Below are 24,241 nucleotides of genomic sequence, written 5' to 3' on the forward strand. Positions count from 1 at the left end.
GCACAGCACGGAACTGACATGGGGTTTGCAGTCAGAAGACCAGGATGCTAGTGATGGTTCAGTCATCTTCCGACTTGACACCCCTGGCCTCAGTTTTTCCATCAATAAAGTGGGGGAATAATAATAGACAACTTACCACTTGGTAGTGATTAGAATTTTAAGGAAATAATATATATGAATGATCTTTGTAAACTGCATAATGCTACAGAATGTTCGGCTGCTACGTCAGATTAAACCGTGTTTTCAGAGGCTCTGTCCCTTTGTCTGGCACATAGTAGGTGATCGGGTGATTTAGTTGGCTTTCAGTCAAGCACAACCCCAAAGCAGTAGTGCAGTGCTTAGCCCTGAGGGACCTTGTTCCAGCTGACAGATAAGAATGAATTGAAGTAGCAAAGGCACCGTCTTATGTGCCATCTTTCTCAGGATTGATTTGTTTATCAAAAATTTTATTTATAAGGAGCACAAAAATAAACCAGCCCAAACTCTGCAGGATGTAGCAGAGGTTCTGAATTAATGAGGTCCAAATTTATAAGGGTTCAGAATTGTTACTTCCTTTTCTTAACTCTTTTGTTGTCGGGAGGGACAGTGGTGGGGAATGACCCCTCCACACGCCCCTTGTCCCTCTCTCCTTCATCCTCTGATGAAGTTGCATTTTTCCAGGACTAGAGTTGGATTTCTGGAGCTGTGACATGGCTTGGGATATGGGCAGAAGCCTCTTAGTTCAGCTCCAATAATTCTTTTCTATAAAATTCTGGGTTGTGACTACATTATTTTAAAGCAAGGGAGTTCCTTGTGGAAAGCTGTGTGCCCTGAGGAGGGAGGTATTTATTTCCAGAGTGGAGGGCATGAGGGAAACAATGACAAAATTCTCTTATACTCTTCATGCACTAGGATCACGGTTCTCAGTGTTTGGTCCCTAGACTGGGCAGCGTCAGAATCAACCAGGCTACTTGATAGAAATGCAAAACCCGGAGCCCCATCCCAGATGTACTGGCTCAGAAACTCTGGGGGCGGGGCCCAGCAGGTGTGAACCTGCCCTTCTGGTTTTTCTGATGCACACTCAGGGTTGAGAACCTTTGATCTGGGAGAAGAAGGAAGGAACAGGGCCAGCCGGACGTCACTCTTCAGGGGAAGGATGCTGGAGTCCGGAACCTAAATAGTGGGTGGTGCTGGGCACCCATGAGGACCCCAGCAAATGTCCATTGCACCCACCTGAACAAACTGAAATTCTGTTGTTTATCCATTTACTCTAGGGCAATGGTTCTTCCCTGTGGCACATTAGAACCACCTAGAGACCTCGTTAAAAATACCCTGACCAACTGAACCAGAATCCCTGGAGTAGTGTCGGGACATCTGTATTTTTAAAAGCTTCCAGATGATTCTGACACGCGCCCATTTTTGAGATCTAATGCAGAGGGTGCCTCGCTAAGAAAAAATGTGATTTAGGTTGTCTTTACATTTATCATAGATTTTTCTGTTGGAAATGTATTTTACCTATTTATATTATAAAAATTACATACTCATTATAGAAAAAAAACTTGGAAAATACAGAAAAGTTGAAAGGAGAGAAGCAATAAGACTCATGTTCCAACTATCTAAAGGTGGTAGTCAGTATCAGGTGTGTTTTCTTTCAATCTGTTTGTTTAATACACTGGTTTGCATTTTTTTACCGTGTTGTGATCATACTTAATATAGCATTTTCTTCCACTTTTTTACTTAACATTACATCTTAGGTAGTCTGCACATTGTTATAATTGTAAGTACAGTTTTTAATATGCTCTTGTGGCAACATGACAAAAATACGGCTTTTCTCCATTTTCACATGTGCATAGTTCAAGATGGTGTTTAGAGAGGCCTTCTTTTCTTTATAATGCCTGTATTTCAAGCGTATTGTGAAATCCTACTTTGAATATCAGAAACAGAATATTAGCTCTTTCTCTTCTCTTTGAATGTCTTCTCCCAGGGTCCTAATCTGTCCTCGGACTTTTCCTCACCCCAACCCCACAGGTAGATGGATAGATGAGGCTGATGAGGGATAAAAATCTTACTACAGAAAGTCGAGAGAGGAATAAATATTTTCCCAGTGTTTTAGAGCCACCACCCTACCTCTCAGCCTCAGCGGATATTGGAGTTCTCCTAAGCCACAAGGCTATAATTCATAGGATGAGGTGTGATTCATAAACGTACACACACATAGAGCATTCTGATCAGACCCGCACTTCTACGCTTTGTAAAGAAAGAAACCAAAGGAATAAGACAAGAAAAAGAAAGAAGGAAGCTGGAACAAAGGAAAGGATGGTAGGACAAACAGACTGAAGTTCTGATGTGCTCAGTCAGAAATGCCAAAGTCAAGCCCTTTTTCCCACCTCTCCTTTCAACATCAGCTTCCCAGAACTTTCTTCTTTGTTGCACAGTTATATGTGCGTGTACGTGTGTGTGTATATATATACACACATATATGTGTATGTATTTAAAATGGTAATATATATAAAGTATGTAATACTTATATATTACGTACTTCATATATGTACTTTATATGTTTATAATATATATTATATATAATTTATAAAATAATATATATATATATATATATTTTTTTTTTTTCCTTGATTGCTTCTACCTTCTGACTCAGCTGCTGATTTTGAAATTAAGTTCACCATCATTGTTGGGTGAACTGGAGCAGCAACATTTGTCTTCTTGTTGGTGTCATGGATGTGCCAGGTAATTCTGCCCCATCTTCTTGCAGGACATTATGGGAAGGATGCTTACCGAAGTGGAGGACCTGATCTCCATAACTTCATCTCATCTGGATTTGTCACGTTAGGAAGAGGACACACGAAGGGTACAGTGGAAACCATTTTTTACTAAAATACGGAGGTTGCCTAGGGAACCCCGATCTGAAATGTGAAGATGGTGTGGAGGCCAGAGGCTGGTCCGGGACAGGATAAGTTGGGTGGTTTCCATGGCTACTTATCCTGGTGACATGTGTGGCTTCTGAGAGGAGTGACCAGGAGGTCACAGGTGTGACTTTAGAAGGCAATAATAGACTTCCAAGAGGTATGCGTCCTGCCCCACCCACGGCGTGGAGCAGGACACAGATGCCAGTGGCTCCCCGTGGGAGGGGACCACAGGTGGCATGGTGGGAAACACTGCCGACAGATGTGGCAGCATCTGCAAAGTGTTTGTTCTCCTCTTGGCTATTATTCCTTTCCATTTGAAAGCCACATTTTATAAACTGATGTCAATGTTCTGTACTGTGGGTCTCAAAGCCAGCGGGCATGTCAAGAGTTTTGGCGTCCTAAGTGTGTCTATATAAATGCTCCATGATGGGCACACAAAGGTAGAGGTTACACAGACCTTCAAGCCACAAGCTGAAAGTTAACGTGGCATTTCTGCTGAGCTGCTTTATGACCTAGCCGACAGCTTGCAGAGCATCTGTGCAGGGGGTGTGGCATCTTCGATTCTGTCTTTTGTTTAAACAGAGTTCTACTAGTGTTGTGAGCATTCTGTCATATCAAGAGTAACTGGATCCCTAACTCCTTTGATCACCTTCCTAACACCTGTGTACTGTTATAGACAACTGTGAATTCTGTTGTAGGGATGGTATATCCCTGTCTTCCCCTGAAATATGTGTTTGTTTTAAGTGTGAGTGAACAAGGAACTTTGCAATTTTTTCTTACATTCCATGCACCCAATTTTTAAATTCCCTATGTGATGTTTGTTCATCCTATAGAGAAAAAAAAATCTGTATCTGTGTATGTATTTTCTGTTGTGTCTCTTTGTGTCTAAATAAAGTTTATTGAGGATACAGGTGGCATTTGTGGCTACTAAGAGTTGCAGAATCAAATTGGGACCAGATGGCTCGGGAAGGGGAAATGGGCCTCACAGTTAACTGGTAAAAGACACAATCCTTGACGTACTCATATCAACTCAAGCCTGGGATATGTGACCCCCATGTCATCTGCTTTGTGATAATTATATATCACTGTGAAACCAATTACTCTAAAATGTAGCATTTTCAACCAGTAATATACATTTCTTATCTCACATAGTTTGTGTGGGTCAGGAATTTGGGAGCAGCTGAGTTGGGTGCTTCTGGCTTGGGGGTCTCTCATGAGGTTACAGCCAAGGTATCAGCAGGGGTTGCATCAGCTGAATCGGGCTTGACTGGGGCTGGAGGACTTGCTTCCAAGGTGGTGCACTTATATGGTGCTGGCTATTGGCAGGAGGCCTCAGTTCCTCCCCGTGCCACTCTCTCCAATGTTACTTTAGTGTCCTCACAGCATGGTGGCTGGGCTTCCCCAGAATGGGTGATCCAAGAAAGAAAAAGACAGATGCCACAGTGTCTTCTATGACCAAGGCCATGGGTTACACATCATCATTTTCACAATATTTTATTGGTTACACAAGTCAGCCCTATTCAGGATGGGGGACTACACAAGGGTGTGAATGTTGGGTGCCTAGGATCATTGAGGGCCACTGGAGGGCCACTTTGGAGGCTGGTTACCACACCCCCATGACCCACGGAGCAGAGCTACAAATCGGGATCTTTCCAACAGAACATGGCCTTCTCAATTGCAGTGCTTTCTACCCTTACTTATTACTAAGTCTTCTCAACGGCAGTGGTTTCCCACCCTTACCCTGCCCCTTATAGCTGGTCCAACCTGAAACACCCAACAGTTCAATCAATAGAACTCTTTATAAGTATATTATAAAAGTTATGGCTTTGTGTACACACATTCATTCGACAAATATTTCATGAGGCCTGCCACGCACTAAGCAATATTCGGAAGTAAAACAAAATAGAATCCAGCCTTGTGGAACTCATATTCCACTGGGGGAAGCAGACAAAATAAACCCTTGATGCTAAGTGCAGGGAGAAAACCTAAAGCAGGTAAAGGGGGCGGGGAGCTACTCTTGTCAAGGAAGGCCTCTCGGATGAGGGGGTAATTGAACAGAGACTTGCATCCCAGGCAGGGGAATCAGGAAGGCCCTGAAGTAGGTTTCACGTAGATCAAGATATAGGAAGGAGGCCCGTGGTTGAAGCAGGCTAGAAGGAGATGAGATCAGAGCCACAGGGGAGCCCGATCATGTATTTATGGGTGTGGATGTGAGGCTGCTTTCAAATTAGCTAGACCTCCATCGGAGCCACACAGGTGATTCTCTATCCTTATCTGTCCTTCCAGTAACTGTTACCTGGGCATCCAGGAGACTCTACCCCGCCCATGCGTGTGGCGGCTTTGCTGTGGCCTCTGCTTATTATTTCCCCATTTCATCTTGTTCTGTGGTCTCATCCAGCCCTCCTGTGTGTGCATGGCCTGTCCTTCTGGTCCATCACCCTTACCAGATCCTCTTCTCCATTCCCTTCCACTCAAGAAGGCCTCTGAAACCTCCTCTTTCCGGGAATGTACCTTGCGTGTATTTTCCTGTTTAGATGATAAGAGATTGGGGTGGGAGTGGGGATTTGGAAATGGAGATTCCCTTCCAATATCAAGACCCTTTATCCCTGCGCAACCTAGATCTCTGGAAAAGGGCCAAGCTCTATCCTCGCTTCCTTCAGAACAAACCAAGTTCAGCTCTGAATGGTACTTATAAGTAAAGCAGCCCCATGTAAATGCCCCATGGGAAGGGGACCACTCAGAGACATCTAAGCTGGGGCTGTTTCCCATCATGTGTGTTTGATTCTCTTCCTTTTCTTTCTTTATTTACTTTTGCTTCAACTCCAATTACTGCTTTTCTGGTCCCTCCCCCTTTATTCCTTTTTTTTGTTCCTGCTTTTTACGTGTGCCTTAGGCCTTCTGGTGGCACCTGCCCATAGCATAGCCCCACTATGACTCTCGGAACTTGTGGGGTAGCTGACACCTGTTTTAGAAGGTGATAGCATTGACCTACCGACCACATCACTGAGTTGAACATGGATTTCTCTCAGACTCTGATTATCGGAGACCGAGCATAGATGGTCTTTGTTCTGAATGGCGCTGGGAACCTTCACTGGAAGCTGGGACCCTCCCAGTCCTGTGCTCCGTTTTATGGGTCCCAGAGGCATCACAGAGAGGCATGTGCTCCAGCTCCAGTGGGGCTCCCCAAATTCAGACAGTAGGGGTTGAGGATGCATATATGTCTGCCTGCTTTATAACAAGATTCACAGGTACATGGATAATTAAATTCTTTGGACGAAGCTTAACTAAGTAGATATTCTTTTGTTAATGGGCTGGAGAAGGTGAGACATTAGAAGAAATAGAATTCTGACCCTAGGGGCCTCCTAACCACCAAGGCCCCCTGCTGCATCTCTGTCCTGTTGGGAGACCCCACATTTTAGCCTAGGGGGCCACACGGTCATTGGCCAGCCTCCAAGGTGGCATAGCACTGCCTTAGGCTCACAGGCACCAGAATTCGTACTTAGGCCCCTTTGCAGGACTTCCTAACTGAATGATGTGATCTCACCTTTTCCTATAATCCTTACTTTTCCTTTTATTTTCTCCTTCTCCTAGGGAACTAATTCTGCATGTCTCCCTGCTCTGATTTCTTCTTTGACCTCCTGCTTGCTCATCCCTTGGGGTAAATGGGAGTCAAGTCTCAGGAAGATACTGATCAGAGTGGCCATGAGTTTAGACCAAGTTTCCCCTATAACTTTTCCTCTGTTGATTAGACAAGAGCCCCCAGACTCTCCCGCGGGAACCCAGGGCAGTCTTTAAGGGCACAGAGGGTCTACTCGGGCTGCCACGATGAAAGCCCAAGGATAAAGGCTTCTCTTTACCAAGTAGTTACTACGTGCCGGCGCTGTCTTATTTGCACCTTTACAGTAACCCCGCGGGAGAGCTCTTGTCCCCACTTTTACTGGGGAAAAACTGAAGCTGGAGCCGTTGAGTGGCCTGCCCAGGTCAACTGCAGACAGTTAGCGTTGTTTCATCCCATCCAGACCTGCTTCCAGAGGAGGTACTCAAGCCCCCCACATCCTGTCTCGTGAAGACGGAAGGGCTGAGGTGGGCGGGGCGGTGGGTCAGCGGGACCCACATGTCGTGAGCACTCGGTGACTGATGGCTGTTTTATTAGAGGACGCACTTTACAAGACAGGAAGTCACAAAAAGATGACGGGCCGGAAACTAACACCACCTTGTAAATCAACTATACTTCAATTAAAAAAAAAAAAAAAGACAGATCAGGAGTCAGAGCATTTACACCAGATGAGCAGGGTCTGTCCTTCCAGAAAGGAGGCTCAGTCTCCTCAGATAATTATTCAGGGTCTGTCTCAGTGAACACACCTACGGACACCCTCTGCTGTCCAGGTGGTTTGGTCAAAAATCTCAGGCTGGCTGGCTGTTTTTGAGTCTGGATGAAAAAGCCTGAAGATGCTTTCCAGAAACTCCCATGGGACCTACTGTTAATTCCCTTGATCTCCACCAGTGTAGCCCAGGCCACGCCAGGCCCAAGTTCTTCCAGGTGGTGGTGTCAGCAAATGCATCTGATGTGTGCTGACCGGCACTATTCCTCGGGTCCTTTCCACCCGTGTGTGTGTGTGTGTGTGCTCGTGTGTGCGTGTGTGTGTAAGAGACAGACAGACAGAGAAATCCCTGAAGCCTTTGCTGAAAGGTGGGAGCCCCAAAGTGACTCCCGTTTGGAGGAGGTAGGCACTGCTGCCCACCTGGCCGTTCATCCTCCACATCAGCTCACATGCTGAGCGTCTGCTCTGTGCCACACACTCTTCTAGGCCCTGAGGATGCAGCAGACAGACTTTACATGCCAGAGAGAGAGGACAGACATACTGAAAGAAAGAAGTAGATCTCTGAAGTATGTCAAAAAGGAGTTAAAAGCTAGGGAGCAAAATGAGCCCGAGAATGAAGGAAGGAGTTGCAGTTTTTAAAAAGAGCATCCAGAAGGCTTCAGAAAAGAAGTGGCATTTGAGCAAAGGCTGAAGGAGGTGAAGGGTCAAGTTGTCTGGATTGTGGCGGGGGGAGGGTTTCCCAGGCCAAGGGAACAGCCACCCACTGCCCACCTGGCTGGCACAGGGACAGCCGTGAGGCTGGAGCAGATGGGGCCTGGGTGTGGGCAGTAGGGGGTGAGGTCAGAGAGGGGCTGGACCACCCAGGGCCTGGGGGTCACTTGATGATCTGGTTGCCACTCTGGGCAGAATGAAAAACAAGATGCTTTGGGTCTGAGGTATTAGGAAGAGGGACGTCTGTGGGAGGGCCAGGGTTTCGGCAGAGGCTGGGGGTGACGTGAATTCAATCTGACTTCATATTAAGTTTTAGATGCTTCTTAATCACCCACGTGGAAATGTCAAGTTCAGGGGAGTTGTCCTGGCTGGGGATGTAAACGGGGAAGTTTCCAGTACATGAAGCCAGACGCTGGGTGAGATCAGCTAGCGGGTGAGCAGAGGCTCCAGAAGAAGAGATGAAGTTGGGGAGGTGAGGAGGGACCTGCAGAGGAGACCAGTCAGGAGCAGGTAGCCAGGAAGCAAGAAAACCAGGGCCGGGTGAAGTCTTGGAAATCAAGTGGGAAGAAAATCCGTGTTTCCGGGAAAGAGCCGTCAGCTGTTATAAACTGTAGAGAGGTCAGGGGAGGTGAAGCCTGAGAAGTGACTGCGGTGTGACTTGTAACGTGGAGGTCATTGTGAGCTTGGCAGGGGCAGTTTGGGGGTGGTGGGGGAACTCATCCATCCGATGGATGCAAGAGGGAATGGATGGCATCTGGGATGTGCTTCTACACGATCAGGGCAAACTGAGTGACGGGAAGAGAAGGGTTCATCATGCTCGCCTCTCTATTTGGGGAGATGTTTGAAATGTTCCATAATAAAAAGTTTTAAAAGATTGTTAAAATAAGGGGCGAAGAGGAATAGGAGGCTGCAGGTACAGGCAACTCTTTGGAGTCTTAAAGTGAAGGAGAAGGGAGAATGAGGGCAGTAGCTGGAAGGCAGTGTGATATAAAGAGAGGTTTGTCTTTTTTAAGATGGGAGAAATCACAGTATATTTGATATTTGTATGCTGGTAGGAAGGATCCAGTAAAGAAGGGAAAATTGATTCTGCAGGAGTGGGGGATGGTATATTTCAGAAGTGACGTCCTTGCTAGGCGAGAGATTCCTTGATGGAATCTGTCAGCCGGGGGGGCTGGCCTTGTCTAAGTGTGAAATCCACCCAGAGTCGCACGCAGGGTATTTGGCCACAGGTGCGTGCAGGTGGGCATATGGGACCCCTGCGCAGTGATTCGGGAAGCGGGGTCATCCACTGTAAGCATTGGGGTGACCAACCATCCCAGTTTGCCCAGGACTGTTCCAGTTTTAGCCCAGAAAGGCCCGTGTCCTAAGAAACCCCTCAGTCCTGGGCGAATGAGGTCAGTTGGTCACCTTAATGAGGACCTGTGAGCAGGCCCAGCCTGTCTGGTGTCAGAGCGTCTTCCACACCCACCTCTAGAGCCCAGAGACGTGCAATGAGGTTGCTGCTGCCGGGAGCTGGCGCCTGCACAGCCTCAGGGGCCTTGGGACTCCCCTGGGATGGACGTGAGGCCAGAGCGCCAGAAGCTGCTGCCCCGTGCGGAGCATCCCAGACCCCGCAGGACGACCCTGGATGGATCGCCTCATTCTGTCTACGTGATGCTCCCCAGGGCTAGGCTGGAAGTGGCCATTCCTGCTGCCAGCCGGCTCTCCATGGGGTCTGAGACAGAAGATGGGTGGGGGGCATAAATGCTACGGAGGGGGTGCGGGCGTTGGAGCAGGTGTTGAGACCAAAGCTGGAAAAGTGACCATCCTGATGCCAGTTCAGGGGTCTCAGCAAGGAGGAGACTGGCAGAGGTGGCACCCCGGCTGCTCAGCCCCCAAATCCAAGGAAGAGGAGGAGCAATGGTGGTCCAGAGGGAGGGGCTGGGCAGATGGCACCTGCTCCCTGAGGAGAGAACAAAGCCAGAGAGGGGTTCTAACAGCCAGAAACGCACAGGTGTCAGCCAGTGATGAGTCTGGGTAAAAGGTCTACCAGGAAGGAGACATCAGAGCAGGGAAAGCAAGGACCAGAGCCTTTGGATCAGCGTGATGGGTGGGAGCCAAAGCACAGGAGGTGTGAGCTTTTGGTGATGACAAGGTCCAAGGGATAACCGTGGGGGTGGGTGGCTGAATGAAGCCAGGAGAGCAACCAAAACTGAGTCAGGGACCTGCTTCGGCTCTTCTGGTTCCACGTGGGTTTGTGGTTCCCCCAGCACTGTCCTTCTCGGTCACCTACTTCAGCCCTTGCCCGAGCCCCACTGCTGGCCTGAACCCCATGCCCCCATGGGCCCGTGCTCACCCCTCCCTCCAGCGCATTTGTCTGGGCGCTGCCATGGCCGCGTGTGATACAGGGTTTGACATTAGATCCGCTCTTGCAGAAAAGACAGAACAGGTGCACGGGCCTCTGTGGAACTGCGGGCTACCACGCCACACCAGGATCTGAGCAAGAGCTTTCAGACCATCCTGTGGACTGTAATGAGGAGACCCCTGTGCTGTTTGGCTCCAGAAATCCAGCTTAGACATCTTCACACTCTGGGGAGCCAGGGGAGCGAGTGGGCTTGACTACACCAAGGCGTTCGGAGGCCGGACTCCAAGTAAACCGCAGCGCTCAGAAGGCGTCCGGTCTCCGCGGCAGCAGTGAGCTGGGAAATGTAGCAAGAGAGAGGGAAGGCCGGGCCTGGCTTGCCTGAGACCAGCCTCTGAGAAGCCAGCACCACCTGGGAGCGTTCTGGCCTGAGCCCCTCTGCAGGCCGGGGGCACCAGGAAGGAGTGGGAGCAGGCCAGGGGACCTCGGGGGTTCTGGGCCGAGGGCACCAAAGCGCTAAGCTGCCTACTGATTTTTCTGACCTGCGCTCTCGGTTTCCTCTGCCTGCTGACTCCTGATTGACGGCTGAATGCCGAGAGCCAGGCGCTGACTCAGCGTGCTCAGCTTTCCTCAGTGGTACCGCGTGCGCCCCATGCCAGCACATACAGGCTACCTCTAAGCCTTACACTTAGGAAAACCTGTGGCATCAGCGTGATTCCATATTTTGTTAGAATTGAGTCAACCTCGCCTGCTGGCTAAGTGGTTACAATTGGTTGCGTCAGACGCAAAGATGGATCCGCATGAATGTTGAAGTCAGCGCTCACCAAGTGAATCCCTTTCTCAGTGTAACTGCTGCTCCAACAAAATAAGGGGAAATAAGGCAAAGCAAAACCCAGGGCAATACCTTTGAGAGTTTTTCATTTGAGTACTTCCACTTACAAACTTAGCCATTTTGCCTAAAGGCAGCTTTTCTACAAAACCCTCTTTCCCATGTGGGTCCTGCTGACAAGTATACCCATGACCCTCCAGGAAGCGGTAAGGGTGCTATGTCCCTCCTCAGTGTGGCCCAGGACTCCCTTTCCACTGAGATTAGTTTGGGCAGCAGTTAAACCCTTGCAGCTCCATCTGAAGAGCACGGAGCCCTGGGCCCACTTCCTGAGCTGCCCAAGAGTTCACCTCTAAGGTAGGACCACCCAGTTTGCCACTGGGAGACTCATTCAAGGCACCAAGAAGTCAGTCCACAAGTTTTCCATCCTTCTTGGGCTCATCTTGTTCTAAGGGCAGTGCTTGGCTTGAAAGTATCACCAATTTAAACTATCTTGATAAGTGGTGGCTCAGAGAAAAATTCCCATCCATCAGTCCATCGGCTGAGTCCTGGACCATACGTGTCTCTGTTTAATGTTTGTTTGTGGGCCTGCTACCACTGGCTCACGTAGGATGCCAGGCCAGTCCACTGGGACAGTTTGCTGGGCTGGTGTAAGAAGAAGGGAGATATTATAGAACAAAGGAGAAGGATGTACTGTAAATCTCCTTGCCTTGGGAAGTTTCACCTCTTACCTATAGGGTACATATATGTTCTCCTCAAGGGAGAAGTAACCCAGGTACAGCTAGATCTCCTATAGTCTCCACCAGTGGGGCAAGAGAGAAGTCTCTTTGGTGTCTTGGGATCAGGGAAGCATCCCTCACTCCTTATCTTCTGCCAGCCTGACTCTCCTTTTCTGTTCAAACAGGAGGAGGAGGTATACAGGTTCCCTTTAGCACCCTGAATCTTGGTGGTCTCTTTAAATCCCACTGGGAGAAGGTAGAGGATGGAGTTCTTCTGTGTTCCCAGAGGCTGACTTGCCCAGCCAGAGGTCTAGCAGCTCTGGGCTATGTCCTTATTTTCCAGTCCCTTGCTGGTGCCAGATCCAAGCTTTCTCCTGCCATGACCCATGGCTCAAGTTGACTCCAGGGGCAGGTTGGTGGCCAGTACAGTCTCTTCCTGGCACTGGTCTTGGCATTGACCCGTCATCCAAGTTAGGAATCTCCCCTTCCCAGAAGCCAGCCCTTGGCATTGGGTTCCTCATTCTCTGCTACTCACTGCCAAGAGTCTCAAGAACCCTGACAGCTAAGCCATGGGGCTGTCCAGTCCCAGAAAGGTGGTGGCAATGCCATTTCTGCCAGCTGGAATCGGTGGCCAGGAGAGGATAGCCTCTCAATCAACAGCTGCCAGCACTTCATGGTGGCCCCAAAGGGGAACAGAATACTGTTCTCAGGTTCTCAGCACCGCACTTTTGGGAACAGAACCATATGATTCTGTGACTCTGCTTTATGCAGATTATGTCCGTGGCAGAACAAAGAAGTCCCAGCCCTTCCTGCCTGGAGTCATGGCCTCAGTCTCAGTCTCACTCCCCTCCAAATAGTGATGTAAACTTCCCTCCTTAGATGGTTGTGGAAGAAGAAAAATGGTGAGAAAAAGGGGGTCGCTGGAGCCAGACATGCTGGTTCACTCTCAGCTCCACCACTTGCTAGTTTTTCTTATTTCTTAGCTTAAGAGTGCTGAGTGCGGATTCTCAACCACTGCGCCACCAGGGAAGTCCTGAGTTATGTTCTCGTATATTAATTATCTTCCATGGTTTTGTTTTTCTTCTTAGTAGACTCCAATTATAGGGATGCTGGGTTTTTTTCCTGTCTTTCAGTGCAACCACAGTGTATATAATTTGTTTTGCCTTTATTAGTTCATTGTCATTCTTTTGTTTGCCTCTTGCCTTTTCATCAGTGCCTTTAAATAAGTTTTATTTTGACTGTCTTCTTCCCTAGGCATCTTGTACTTTAGTCTTCATTTTGTCTCTTTCACATCTTTTCTGTGTTCAGTGAATTCTCTTTAAATTTCTCTTTTTCTGCCACTTGTTTTTAGGTTTTGAATTTCTGTTTCTAGGTGTTTTCTTTTAACAACTACAAATGTGTTTTTAAGTCTAACTCACTTCAGAGTGTTGTGTTTAGTTTTCTTTTGCTTCATGGTTATTTTTGTGTGGGATTGGAAGAAAATTGTTACTAGTAGAGGTGTTGGGATTCCCAGCTTATGTTTTTTAACAGTAGATTCGTATGTGTTTACTCCTATTTCTTCTATCTATTTTCTGACTGGAGGAAGTTATCAGATTCCTGTTGTAATGGTATTGTTTCTACTAGTATAGAAAATACAATTTATCTAATGGGTATTATTATTATCATTATTACTCTTTGGAAGGAGATGTGCGTCTCTGTCATTTTTGTTCTCTTGTCTTATAGCAGTGGTCCCCAATTTTTTTGGCACCAGGGACCAGTTTCGTGGAAGACAATTTTTCCACGGACCAGGGTGGGGGAGGGGGGGTGGTTCAGGCGGTAATGCGAGCGATGGGGAGCGATGGGGAGCGGCAGATGAAGCTTTGCTTGCTCGCCCACCACTCACCTCCTGCTGTGAGGCCCGGTTCCTAACAGGCTGCGGACAGGTACCAGTCCGCATCCCGGGAGTTGCGGACCGCTGTCTCATAGGGCTCCATTCCCCCTGCTTCTTTTCCCCCTTACCAGCCAATCTCCAAAGATTCTCCCTTCCTTTTTACCTTCTTCTCAATATTTTAGAGGATGGTTGCTTTGAATTGCATGTAGTCAGTACTCTGACCTACCAGATAACTTTCTCTGTGTTTTCATACTTAGGGTGAACGTTCTCATTTTGACAACAGTTTTAGGTCACTCTTAGGCCTGCTGCTGCCTCCTCCTCTTCTCTCTTTCATATAGTTTTTTATTTCCAGGCTGATCTTGTTTGCCACAAGGCTTGTAGCAGGGCTAGAAAGATAATTTGCTGAGATATCTTTTTTCTTTTTTTTTTTAGATGTAATTTAAAATCTGGGCATGTTCTGGTTATGTTAAGCACACAGCTAGAAATAACAGAGGTAGAATTAAGGCCAGGGCTGTCTGATTATATTATGTTTGATTATATTATACAACAGAGAGATAGATTGGGGTTGTGGAATATACTGGTAAATGGATAAAGCTACACATGTGAAGCGAAGTCTTACTTGATCAACTATAGTGTATGGCTTTATGTGTAATGCAGTAGTTACTTCCTGCTTTTGCCACTGACTATGGAAAACCTAACTGGTGATCACTAGTTCTACTAATTGGATATAGGACTAAATATTATGCCATTGACAACTGTAGAATTCTGTCATCGCCCTGTTCTCTATTTCCCTAGAGTGGCAGATGCAGGAGGATAGGAATCAGAGCAACTTTTATGGAAATGTTGGGCCACGCAGAAGGTGAGGAATTTTTTCTTTTTTTTTTTTTGGCTGTGTTAGGTCTTTGTTTCTGCGTGCGGGCTTTCTCTAGATGCGGCGAGCGGGGGCTACTCTTCGTTGAGGTGAGCAGGCTTCTCACTGCAGTGGCTTCTCTTGTTGCGGAGCATGGGCTCTAGGCACGTGGGCTTCAGTAGTTGCGGCACGCGGGCTCAGTAGTTGTGGCTGATGGGCTCCAGAGCACAGGCTCAGTAGCTGTGGCACACGGGCTTAGTTGCTCCGTGGCATATGGGATCTTCCCGGACCAGGGATCAAACCCACGTCCCCTGCATTGGCAGGTGGATTCTTAACCACTGCGCCAGCAGGGAAGCCCCAGAAGGTGAGGAATTTTAGCAAATGATGGTGCAACTCTTCAGACAAAGAACTAGACTAAACTCCACTGCCAGAGGTCCCTGGTAAAAATTAATATCCAGATCTAAGGACTCGTCTTAGTCTTCATTCTTCATGTTTTGCTTTTTCTCCAGAATTTGATGTTGTGAACTTCCCATTCTGACTTGGAATTAATTTCTTATGATGGTAGACTACAGTTCTCTTTGACCATGCCTTCTGTGTCTCCTTTTCTGGGGATCGTTTCTTCCCATCACACCATAAATATGCACATTTTCCAAGCTCTGTGTGAACTCTCTGCTCTTTTCTTTCTTAAAATGTTCCCTTAGAGAATGTACTGATGTGCGTGACTCCTGTCATCTTTTGTAGCCAAACAGCCAAAGTCCATCTCACTCAACCCTGACGTTTTTGCTGAATTCCACTGATAAAATCTTTCAGCAGAGAAGTGGCATTGGGAGTAGGAAAAGGAGAGACCTACCTGCATTTTCCACCATCACTCCAAACTCAGAATCTCCTAAGATGAATCTGCACAATTCCTCCAAAACCAGCTTCTATTTTTATTGAAAATTTGTTGATGTCATTTTCTTCTAGTTGCCCAAACTGGGAGCATGAGCGTCACTTCTGCTTGATTCTCTTGATACACACCCATTGCCCTCATCCTTGTTCTCTTGGTTCATCTTCAGTGCCTCTTTTGAATCTTCCACATTTGTCCACTTCCCCAGTACAAATTTTTTCCAGTTCATTTCCAGTTTAGTTGAATAGCTGCCTAACTGGAATCTTTGCCTTTTCTCTCTCTGCTCACACCTTCCCACAGTCCATTGCCAGATTAATCCTTCTTCAGTATCATTTTGAGCAAGTCATACTCCTACTCAGAATCCTAGAGTGGTTCCCCATTTCCTGTATTTCTTCTATTATTTAGGCATTCAAGCACCTCTACCTTCCTGGTCATTCTGATTGCCCTTCTACTCAGTTAAAACTGTACATGGTAAGCCTGCCTGGTATACTTAACCTTTCACTGAATGAGCAATATTCTTTTTGCCTGCATGAAGCCTGAAATGTTTGGTCTCCCACCTTTTCACTTACTTTAAATCCTACTCATACTATGGCTGTACAGAAATCTTGCTTTTTTCCATGCACTTCAACTTCCAATAATTTTCCCCACATCCAAGTCCCCATATCAGGTCTGTAGGGGGCTCTTCTTGATCCCTCTGGAGATCTATAAATTAAAAAGACATGTTTCCTTCCACACACACCTGATGTGATAGCATATTGACAGGGATTTCACAACAAGCCACCCACCCATTCAGAAAGGGGAAGAAAAGGAGGCCCTCAGCAGACACTGATCCATAGCAATTTTGAAACTCTCTGAGCAGACATTCCGAGGGGCTCCTGATCTGGATGTGTGTGGGAGGGTGTTCCTTGATTGGGCTGAAGTTCTGCTCTCTGGAGGGGCTTCCTCATCCAGTGTTTCCCATGGCTTCTGGCTCTGCTCTCTAGATTTTCCTCATTTCCCATTATCTTCCTTGGCCGTATCTGAAATGGGTGTTGGGGAATATTTCTTAGGAATGACACAGCTTTCTCAGTCCTCCCATTTCCCACAGAGAGTCAGAGGTCTCAAGATTGTTTAAAGAACCAGGCTCCCTGGTCCTTTGGCAGTTCAACTCTGTTAAAACAGGAGGTTTCTTACCTGTTGGATTCCGTTCAACTCCAAGTGCTTGTAAACATACATCGTTCTTGAGATACAGTACTCAGAACTGCTATTTCCTTTGCCCCAGGCCTCTTTCCCCCACTTAATGGGAGGTATTCTGAGCACTGCAGACTTTGGAAGAGATACACCCTTATGTTCTTTACTCTGAGTCACTTTATACAGTTAAAATACTGACCTCCTCAGCTAACGTGGGAGGGAATAAGCTAACGTGGGAGGGAATAAGAAGCAGGGAATGTGGCACAGCAGCGCTTAAATGCTCCCACTTCGATGTGATGCATGGGACTTCCACTCACATCACTGGCCAGAGTTAGGCACAGGGACATGCCAAACTTTGAGATGGCAAAGAAGCGTATTCTTCTTGCACTGGGAGGGAAGGAGAGGCAAATAGTGACTAGTCTGCAGTGTGTCACTGCTCGGTGGAAGCTGTAGGCTAGACAGTTGAGACAGGCCCCCAGTAAGGCAACGAGAAGGGGTGTTGTTCAGAAGATGCCAGAAGGTGCAGGTCCTTCCTTTGGGTCACCGTCGAACAAATACCTGGTGCTGGTAACTGCACTTGGTGCAGAGAATTGTGGGCTCTTCCTGGACTGGCTGCCTCACAGCCTCCTATCCTTGGTCCTTGGTACCCAGAAGAGTCTCCCTCATGACGAGGATGAACTCATCCTGTGTGGCTTGGGATCCTGGAGATTCAATGGCCCTGAGACGCCATGCTTCTTGGAGGTTATGCTAATACAACTGATGCTTCATAAAGCATCCTAACCAAAACTCACAGTCCCTGGAATCGCTCGATTTGTTAGAGAGCCACCACTCCCAAGACTCAGCTTTGATTGGAGAAAGTCCGAAAGCCATCAGGGAACAGAATAGAGTCTGAGCAGGTCTTTGCAGCCTTCATCTCTTCCCATGGATGCAAATACGTCCTAGGGGCCACTACGATGCCAAAAGGGCTGAGGATCTGTTTGTTTGTTTTACTTTGTAACTGACGGGTTCACAGTCCCATTCTGGAAGTTTTACTAGGGGAATACAGCAAAACTGCTGGCCCCATTATTGATGAGATGGATTCTTGGGAAAGCGGTCAAAGAGCCAGTGCCCTCAGGTCAGCACAACACGGGCTCTGGGAATGCCCAGGCGGAGTGGGGCTTGCCTGAGAGTCGAAGCTGTCACTTGGGCGGGTGGAGGCGTGAGTGGCTCAGACAGGTGCCGAGGCCAACCAGCCTCTTCTTTTTTTTTTGATTAATTGGTTTCTCTTTTATTTTATGGGACTTGACAGCACTGGTTGTGGCTTTTCGTGGTTGACTACCCCCGGAGTACCTAATTACAGAGGAGATTTTTAAAAGCAACAATGGACACATTTTCTAAATATGTTCTCAATCCACTCCCCTCCCTGGGTAATTGGAGGCAGAGGAAAAGGAGGGCTGGAGGTATTCCCAGGGGGCTCTTGTCAGTCAGTCCCAGGCAGGTCCCACTGGGGCCACTCAGGGGCACTGTCACCGGGAAATCACAAGGCGGGGACAGCAGGGGGCGTGCCCCGCCACCCCGAGGCCACACCCCAGGCACAGGAAGCTCTCACACCTGCTTTCTTACTCCTACGGGTGAGGGCTGAGGCACCACTCAAGAGCTAGGTAGGAAATTATACACTTCAGCCAAAGAAGCGAGGTGTTCTGTCAAAAGGGAAAGAAAAATATTAGAAGCTTCTAGGGAGATCAAAGCCACACTCAGTGAAAGCTCCTGGCACAGGAGATTCTGAGACTCTTCTTCCTTGTTCGTTTGAATGAATCGTTGCGATAGAAATCACATACTTTTCATGCACTCATCTACTAATTCATTCATTCATCCACCCACTCATTTCATTTGTTCGTTCATTCATTCATTCAATGCGTTTGACCCTAGACTAGACACTGGAAGATCTATTGGCAAGAATCTCACTGAGCAGGGAATGGCATCCAGGCCTCGATCTGCACTGAAGACCAGGATGAGGGTGGAGTGTGTGCCTCTGTGTCCCAGCGTCCTGCTGGCCCAGACACCAGATCGCTTCCCACTTCCCCCTAATGGAGGAAGAGGAGAGAAAATGCCTGTGATTAAGTCACATTTTTATTTCTTTATGTCTGGCTGGCCACCTTCACTAGCCCTTTCGCTTCTTCTGAGGGCCTCTAACTCTCTACCAATTACAAGCTGCAGGGCTGACGGTGCAGGAGGTTAATGTGAGGCAGGAATCACAGGGACTCCTTGGCTGGAGAGACTTTCTTTCTTTCTTTTTCTTTTTTGTTTTGTTTGTTTGTTTTTTTATACTGCGGGTTCTTATTAGGCATCAATTTTATACACATCAGTGTATACATGTCAATCCTAATCCCCCAATTCAGCACACCACCATCCCCACCCCACCGCAGTTTTCCCCCCTTGGTGTCCATATGTCCATTCTCTACATCTGTGTCTCAACTTCTGCCCTGCAAACCGGCTCATCTGTACCATTTTTCTAGGTTCCACATACATGCATTAATATATGATATTTGTTTCTCTCTTTCTGACTTACTTCACTCTGTATGACAGTCTCTAGATCCATCCACGTCTCAACAAATGACTCAATTTCGTTCCTTTTTATGGCTGAGTAATATTCCATTGTATATATGTACCACAACTTCTTTATCCATTCGTCTGTCGATGGGCATTTAGGTTGCTTCCATGACCTGGCTATTGTAAATAGTGCTGCAATGAACATTCGGGTGCATGTGTCTTTTTGAATTACGGTTTTCTCTGGGTATATGCCCAGTAGTGGGATTGCTGGGTCATATGGTAATCCTATTTTTAGTTTTTTAAGGAACCTCCATATTGTTCTCCATAGTGGCTGTATCAATTTACATTCCCACCAACAGTGCAAGAGGGTTCCCTTTTCTCCACACCCTCTCCAGCATTTGTTGTTTGTAGATTTTCTGATGATGCCCATTCTAACAGGAGTGAGGTGATATACCTCATTGTAGTTTTGATTTGCATTTCTCTAATAATTAGTGATGTTGAGCATCTTTTTATGTGCTTCGTGGCCATCTGTATGTCTTCTTTGGAGAAATGTCTATTTAGGTCTTCTGCCCATTTTTGGATTGGGGTGTTTGTTTCTTTAATATTGAGCTGAATGAGCTGTTTATATATTTTGGAGATTAATCCTTTGTCCGTTGATTCGTTTGCAAATATTTTCTCCCATTCTGAGGGTTGTCTTTTTGTCTTGTTTATGGTTTCCTTTGCTGTGCAAAAGCTTTGAAGTTTCATTAGGTCCCATTTGTTTATTTTTGTTTTTATTTCCATTACTCTAGGAGGTGGATCAAAAAAGATCTTGCTGTGATTTATGTCAAAGAGTGTTCTTCCTATGTTTTCCTCTAAGAGTTTTATAGTGTCCAGTCTTATATTTAGGTCTCTAATCCATTTTGAGTTTATTTTTGTGTATGGTGTTAGGGAGTGTTCTAATTTCATTCTATTACATGTAGCTGTCCAGTTTTCCCAGCACCACTTATTGAAGAGACTGTCTTTTCTCCATTGTATATCTTTGCCTCCTTTGTCATAGATTAGTTGACCATAGGTGCGTGGGTTAATCTCTGGGCTTTCTATCTTGTTCCATTGATCTATGTTTCTGTTTTTGTGCCAGTACCATATTGTCTTGATTACTGTAGCTTTGTAGTAGAGTCTGAAGTCAGGGAGTCTGATTCCTCCAGCTCCATTTTTTTCCCTCAAGACTGCTTTGGCTATTTGGGGTCTTTTGTGTCTCCATACAAATTTTAAGATGATTTGTTCTAGCTCCATAAAAAATGCCATTGGTAATTTGATAGGGATTGCATTGAATCTGTAGATTGCTTTGGGTAGTATACTCATTTTCACAATGTTGATTCTTCCAATCCAAGAACATGGTCTGTCTCTCCATCTGTTGGTATCATCTTTAATTTCTTTCATCAGTGTCTTATAGTTTTCTACATACAGGTCTTTTGTCTCCCTAGGTAGGTTTATTCCTAGGTATTTTATTCTTTTTGTTGCAATGGTAAATGGGAGTGTTTCCGTAATTTCTCTTTCAGATTTTTCATCATTAGTGTATAGGAATGCAAGAGATTTCTGTGCATTAATTTTGTATCCTGCAACTTTACCATATTCATTAATTAGCTCTAGCAGTTTTCTGGTGGCAGTTTTAGGATTCTCTATGTATAGTATCATGTCATCCGCAAACAGTGACAGTTTTACTTCTTCTTTTCCAATTTGTATTCCTTTTATTTCTTTTTCTTCTCTGATTGCCGTGGCTAGGACTTCCAGAACTATGTTGAATAATAGTGGTGAGAGTGGACATCCTTGTCTCGTTCCTGATCTTAGAGGAAATGCTTTCAGTTGTTAACCATTGAGAATGATGTTTGCTGTGGGTTTGTCATATATGGCCTTTATTATGTTGAGGTAGGTTCCCTCTGTGCCCACTTTCTGGAGAGTTTTTATCATAAATGGGTGTTGAATTTTGTCAAAAGCTTTTTCTGCATCTATTGAGATGATCATATGGTTTTTATTCTTCAATTTGTTAATATGGTGTATCACATTGATTGATTTGCGTATATTGAAGAATCCTTGCATCCCTGGGATAAATCCCACTTGATCGTGGTGTATGATCCTTTTAATGTGTTGTTGGATTCTGTTTGCTAGTATTTTGTTGAGGATTTTTGCATCTATATTCATCAGTGATATTGGTCTGTAATTTTCTTTTTTTGTAGTGTCTTTGTCTGGTTTTGGTATCAGGGTGATGGTGGCCTCATAGAACGAGTTTGGGAGTGTTCCTTCCTCTGCAATTTTTTGGAAGAGTTTGAGAAGGATAGGTGTTAGCTCTTCTCTAAATGTTTGATAGAATTCACCTGTGAAGCCATCTGGTCCTGGACTTTTGTTTGTTGGAAGATTTTTAATCACAGTTTCAATTTCATTACTTGTGATTGGTCTGTTCATATTTTCTGTTTCTTCCTGGTTCAGTCTTGGAAGGTTATACCTTTCTAAAAATTTGTCCATTTCTTCCAGGTTGTCCATTTTATTGGCATACATTTGCTTGTAGTAGTCTCTTAGGATGCTTTGTATTTCTGCGGTGTCTGTTGTAACTTCTCCTTTTTCATTTCTGATTTTATTGATTTGAGTCCTCTCCCTATTTTTCTTGATGAGTCTGGCTAATGGCTTATCAATTTTGTTTATCTTCTCAAAGAACCAACTTTTAGTTTTATTGATCTTTGCTATTGTTTTCTTTGTTTCTATTTCATTTATTTCTGCTCTGATCTTTATGATTTCTTTCCTTCTGCTAACTTTGGGTTTTGTTTGTTCTTCTTTCTCTAGTTTCTTTAGGTGTAAGGTTAGATTGTTTACTTGAGATTTTTCTTGTTTCTTGAGGTAGGCTTGTATAGCTATAAACTTCCCTCTTAGAACTGCTTTCGCTGCATCCCATAGGTTTTGGGTCGTCGTGTTTTCATTGTCATTTGTCTCTAGGTATTTTTTGATTTCCTCTTTGATTTCTTCAGTGATCTCTTGGTTATTTAGTAATGTATTGTTTAGCCTCCATGTGTTTGTCTTTTTTACGCTTTTTTCCCTGTAATTCATTTCTAATCTCATAGCGTTGTGGTCAAAAAAGATGCTTGATATGATTTCAATTTTCTTAAATTTACTGAGGCTTGATTTGTGACCCAAGATGTGATCTATCCTGGAGAATGTTCCGTGCGCACTTGAGAAGAACGTGTAATCTGCTGTTTTTGGATGGAATGTCCTATATATATCAATTAAATCTATCTGCTCTCTTGTGTCATTTAAAGCTTCTGTTTCCTTATTTATTTTCATTTTGGATGATCTGTCCATTGGTGTAAGTGAGGTGTTAAAGTCCCCCACTATGATTGTGTTACTGTCAATTTCCTCTTTTACAGCTGTTAGCAGTTGCCTTATGTATTGAGGTGCTCCTATGTTGGGTGCATATATATTTATAATTGTTATATCTTCTTCTTGGATTGATCCCTTGATCATTATGTAGTGTCCTTCCTTGTCTCTTGTAACATTCTTTATTTTAAAGTCTATTTTATCTGATATGAGTATAGCTACTCCAGCTTTCTTTTGATTTCCATTTGCATGGAATATCTTTTTCCATCCCCTCACTTTCAGTCTGTATGTGTCCCTAGGTCTAAGGTGGGTCTCTTGTAGACAGCATATATATGGGTCTTGTTTTTGTATCCATTCAGCCAGTCTATGTCTTTTGGTTGGGGCATTTAATCCATTCACGTTTAAGGTAATTATCGATATGTATGTTCCTATGACCATTTTCTTAATTGTTTTGGGTTTGTTTTTGTAGGTCCTTTTCTTCTCTTGTGTTTCCCACTTAGAGAAGTTCCTTTAGCATTTGTTGTAGAGCTGGTTTGGTGGTGCTGAATTCTCTTAGCTTTTGCTTGTCTGTAAAGCTTTTGATTTCTCCATCGAATCTAAATGAGATCCTTGCCGGGTAGAGTAATCTTGGTTGTAGGTTCTTCCCTTTCATCACTTTAAGTATATCATGCCACTCCCTTCTGGCTTGCAGAGTTTCTGCTGAGAAATCAGCTGTTAACCTTATGGGAGTTCCCTTGTATGTTATTTGTCGTTTTTCCCTTGCTGCTTTCAATAATTTTTCTTTGTCTTTAATTTTTGCCACTTTGATTACTATGTGTCTCAGCGTGTTTCTCCTTGGGTTTATCCTGTATGGGACTCTCTGCGCTTCCTGGACTTGGGTGGCTATTTCCTTTCCCATGTTAGGGAAGTTTTCGACTATAATCTCTTCAAATATTTTCTCTGGTCCTTTCTCTCTCTCTTCTCCTTCTGGGACCCCTATAATGCGAATGTTGTTGCGTTTAATGTTGTCCCAGAGGTCTCTTAGGCTGTCTTCATTTCTTTTCATTCTTTTTTCTTTAGTCTGTTCCACAGCAGTGAATTCCACCATTCTGTCTTCCAGGTCACTTATCCGTTCTTCTGCCTCAGTTATTCTGCTATTGATTCCTTCTAGTGTAGTTTTCATTTCAGTTATTTTATTGGTCATCTCTGTTTGTTTGTTCTTTAATTCTTCTAGGTCTTTGTTAATCATTTCTTGCATCTTCTCAATCTTTGCCTCCATTCTTATTCCGAGGTCCTGGATCATCTTCACTATCATTATTCTGAATTCTTTTTCTGGAAGGTTGCCTATCTCCACTTCATGTAGTTGTTTTTCAGGGGTTTTATCTTGTTCCTTCATCTGGGACATAGCCCTCTGCCTTTTCATCTTCTCTATCTTTGTGTAACTGTGGTTTTTGGTCCACAGGCTGCAGGATTGTAGTTTTTCTTGCTTCTGCTGTCTGCCCTCTGGTGGATGAGGCTATATCTAAGAGGCTTGATGGGCGGGACTGGTGGTGGGTAGAGCTGACCGTTGCTCTTTTTTTTTTTTTTTTAATTAATTAATTAATTTATTTATGGCTGTGTTGGGTCTTCGTTTCTGTGCGAGGGCTTTCTCTAGTTGCGGCAAGCGGGGGCCACTCTTCATCGCAGTGTGCGGGCCTCTCACTATCGCGGCCTCTCTCGTTGCAGAGCACAGCCTCCAGAGGCGCAGGCTCAGTAGTTGTGGCTCACGGGCCCAGTTGCTCCGCGGCATGTGG

The 24,241-nt window shown here is 45.4% G+C and overlaps 1 protein-coding gene across 1 annotated transcript in view; it reads left to right on the forward strand.

Moving 5' to 3' along the window:
- Positions 1 to 24,241, forward strand: part of SHISA6 (shisa family member 6) — a 263,604-nt gene that overhangs the window by 118,724 nt on the left and 120,639 nt on the right. Inside the window, exon 3 of the mRNA XM_059908067.1 lies at positions 2,747 to 2,842. Within this exon, the coding sequence (XP_059764050.1) occupies positions 2,747 to 2,842 (96 nt within the window). The remainder of the gene's footprint in view (positions 1 to 2,746; positions 2,843 to 24,241) is intronic.

This window comes from Balaenoptera ricei, chromosome 20 (genome assembly GCF_028023285.1).
Source record: "Balaenoptera ricei isolate mBalRic1 chromosome 20, mBalRic1.hap2, whole genome shotgun sequence".
NCBI classification, from domain to species: domain Eukaryota; kingdom Metazoa; phylum Chordata; class Mammalia; order Artiodactyla; family Balaenopteridae; genus Balaenoptera; species Balaenoptera ricei.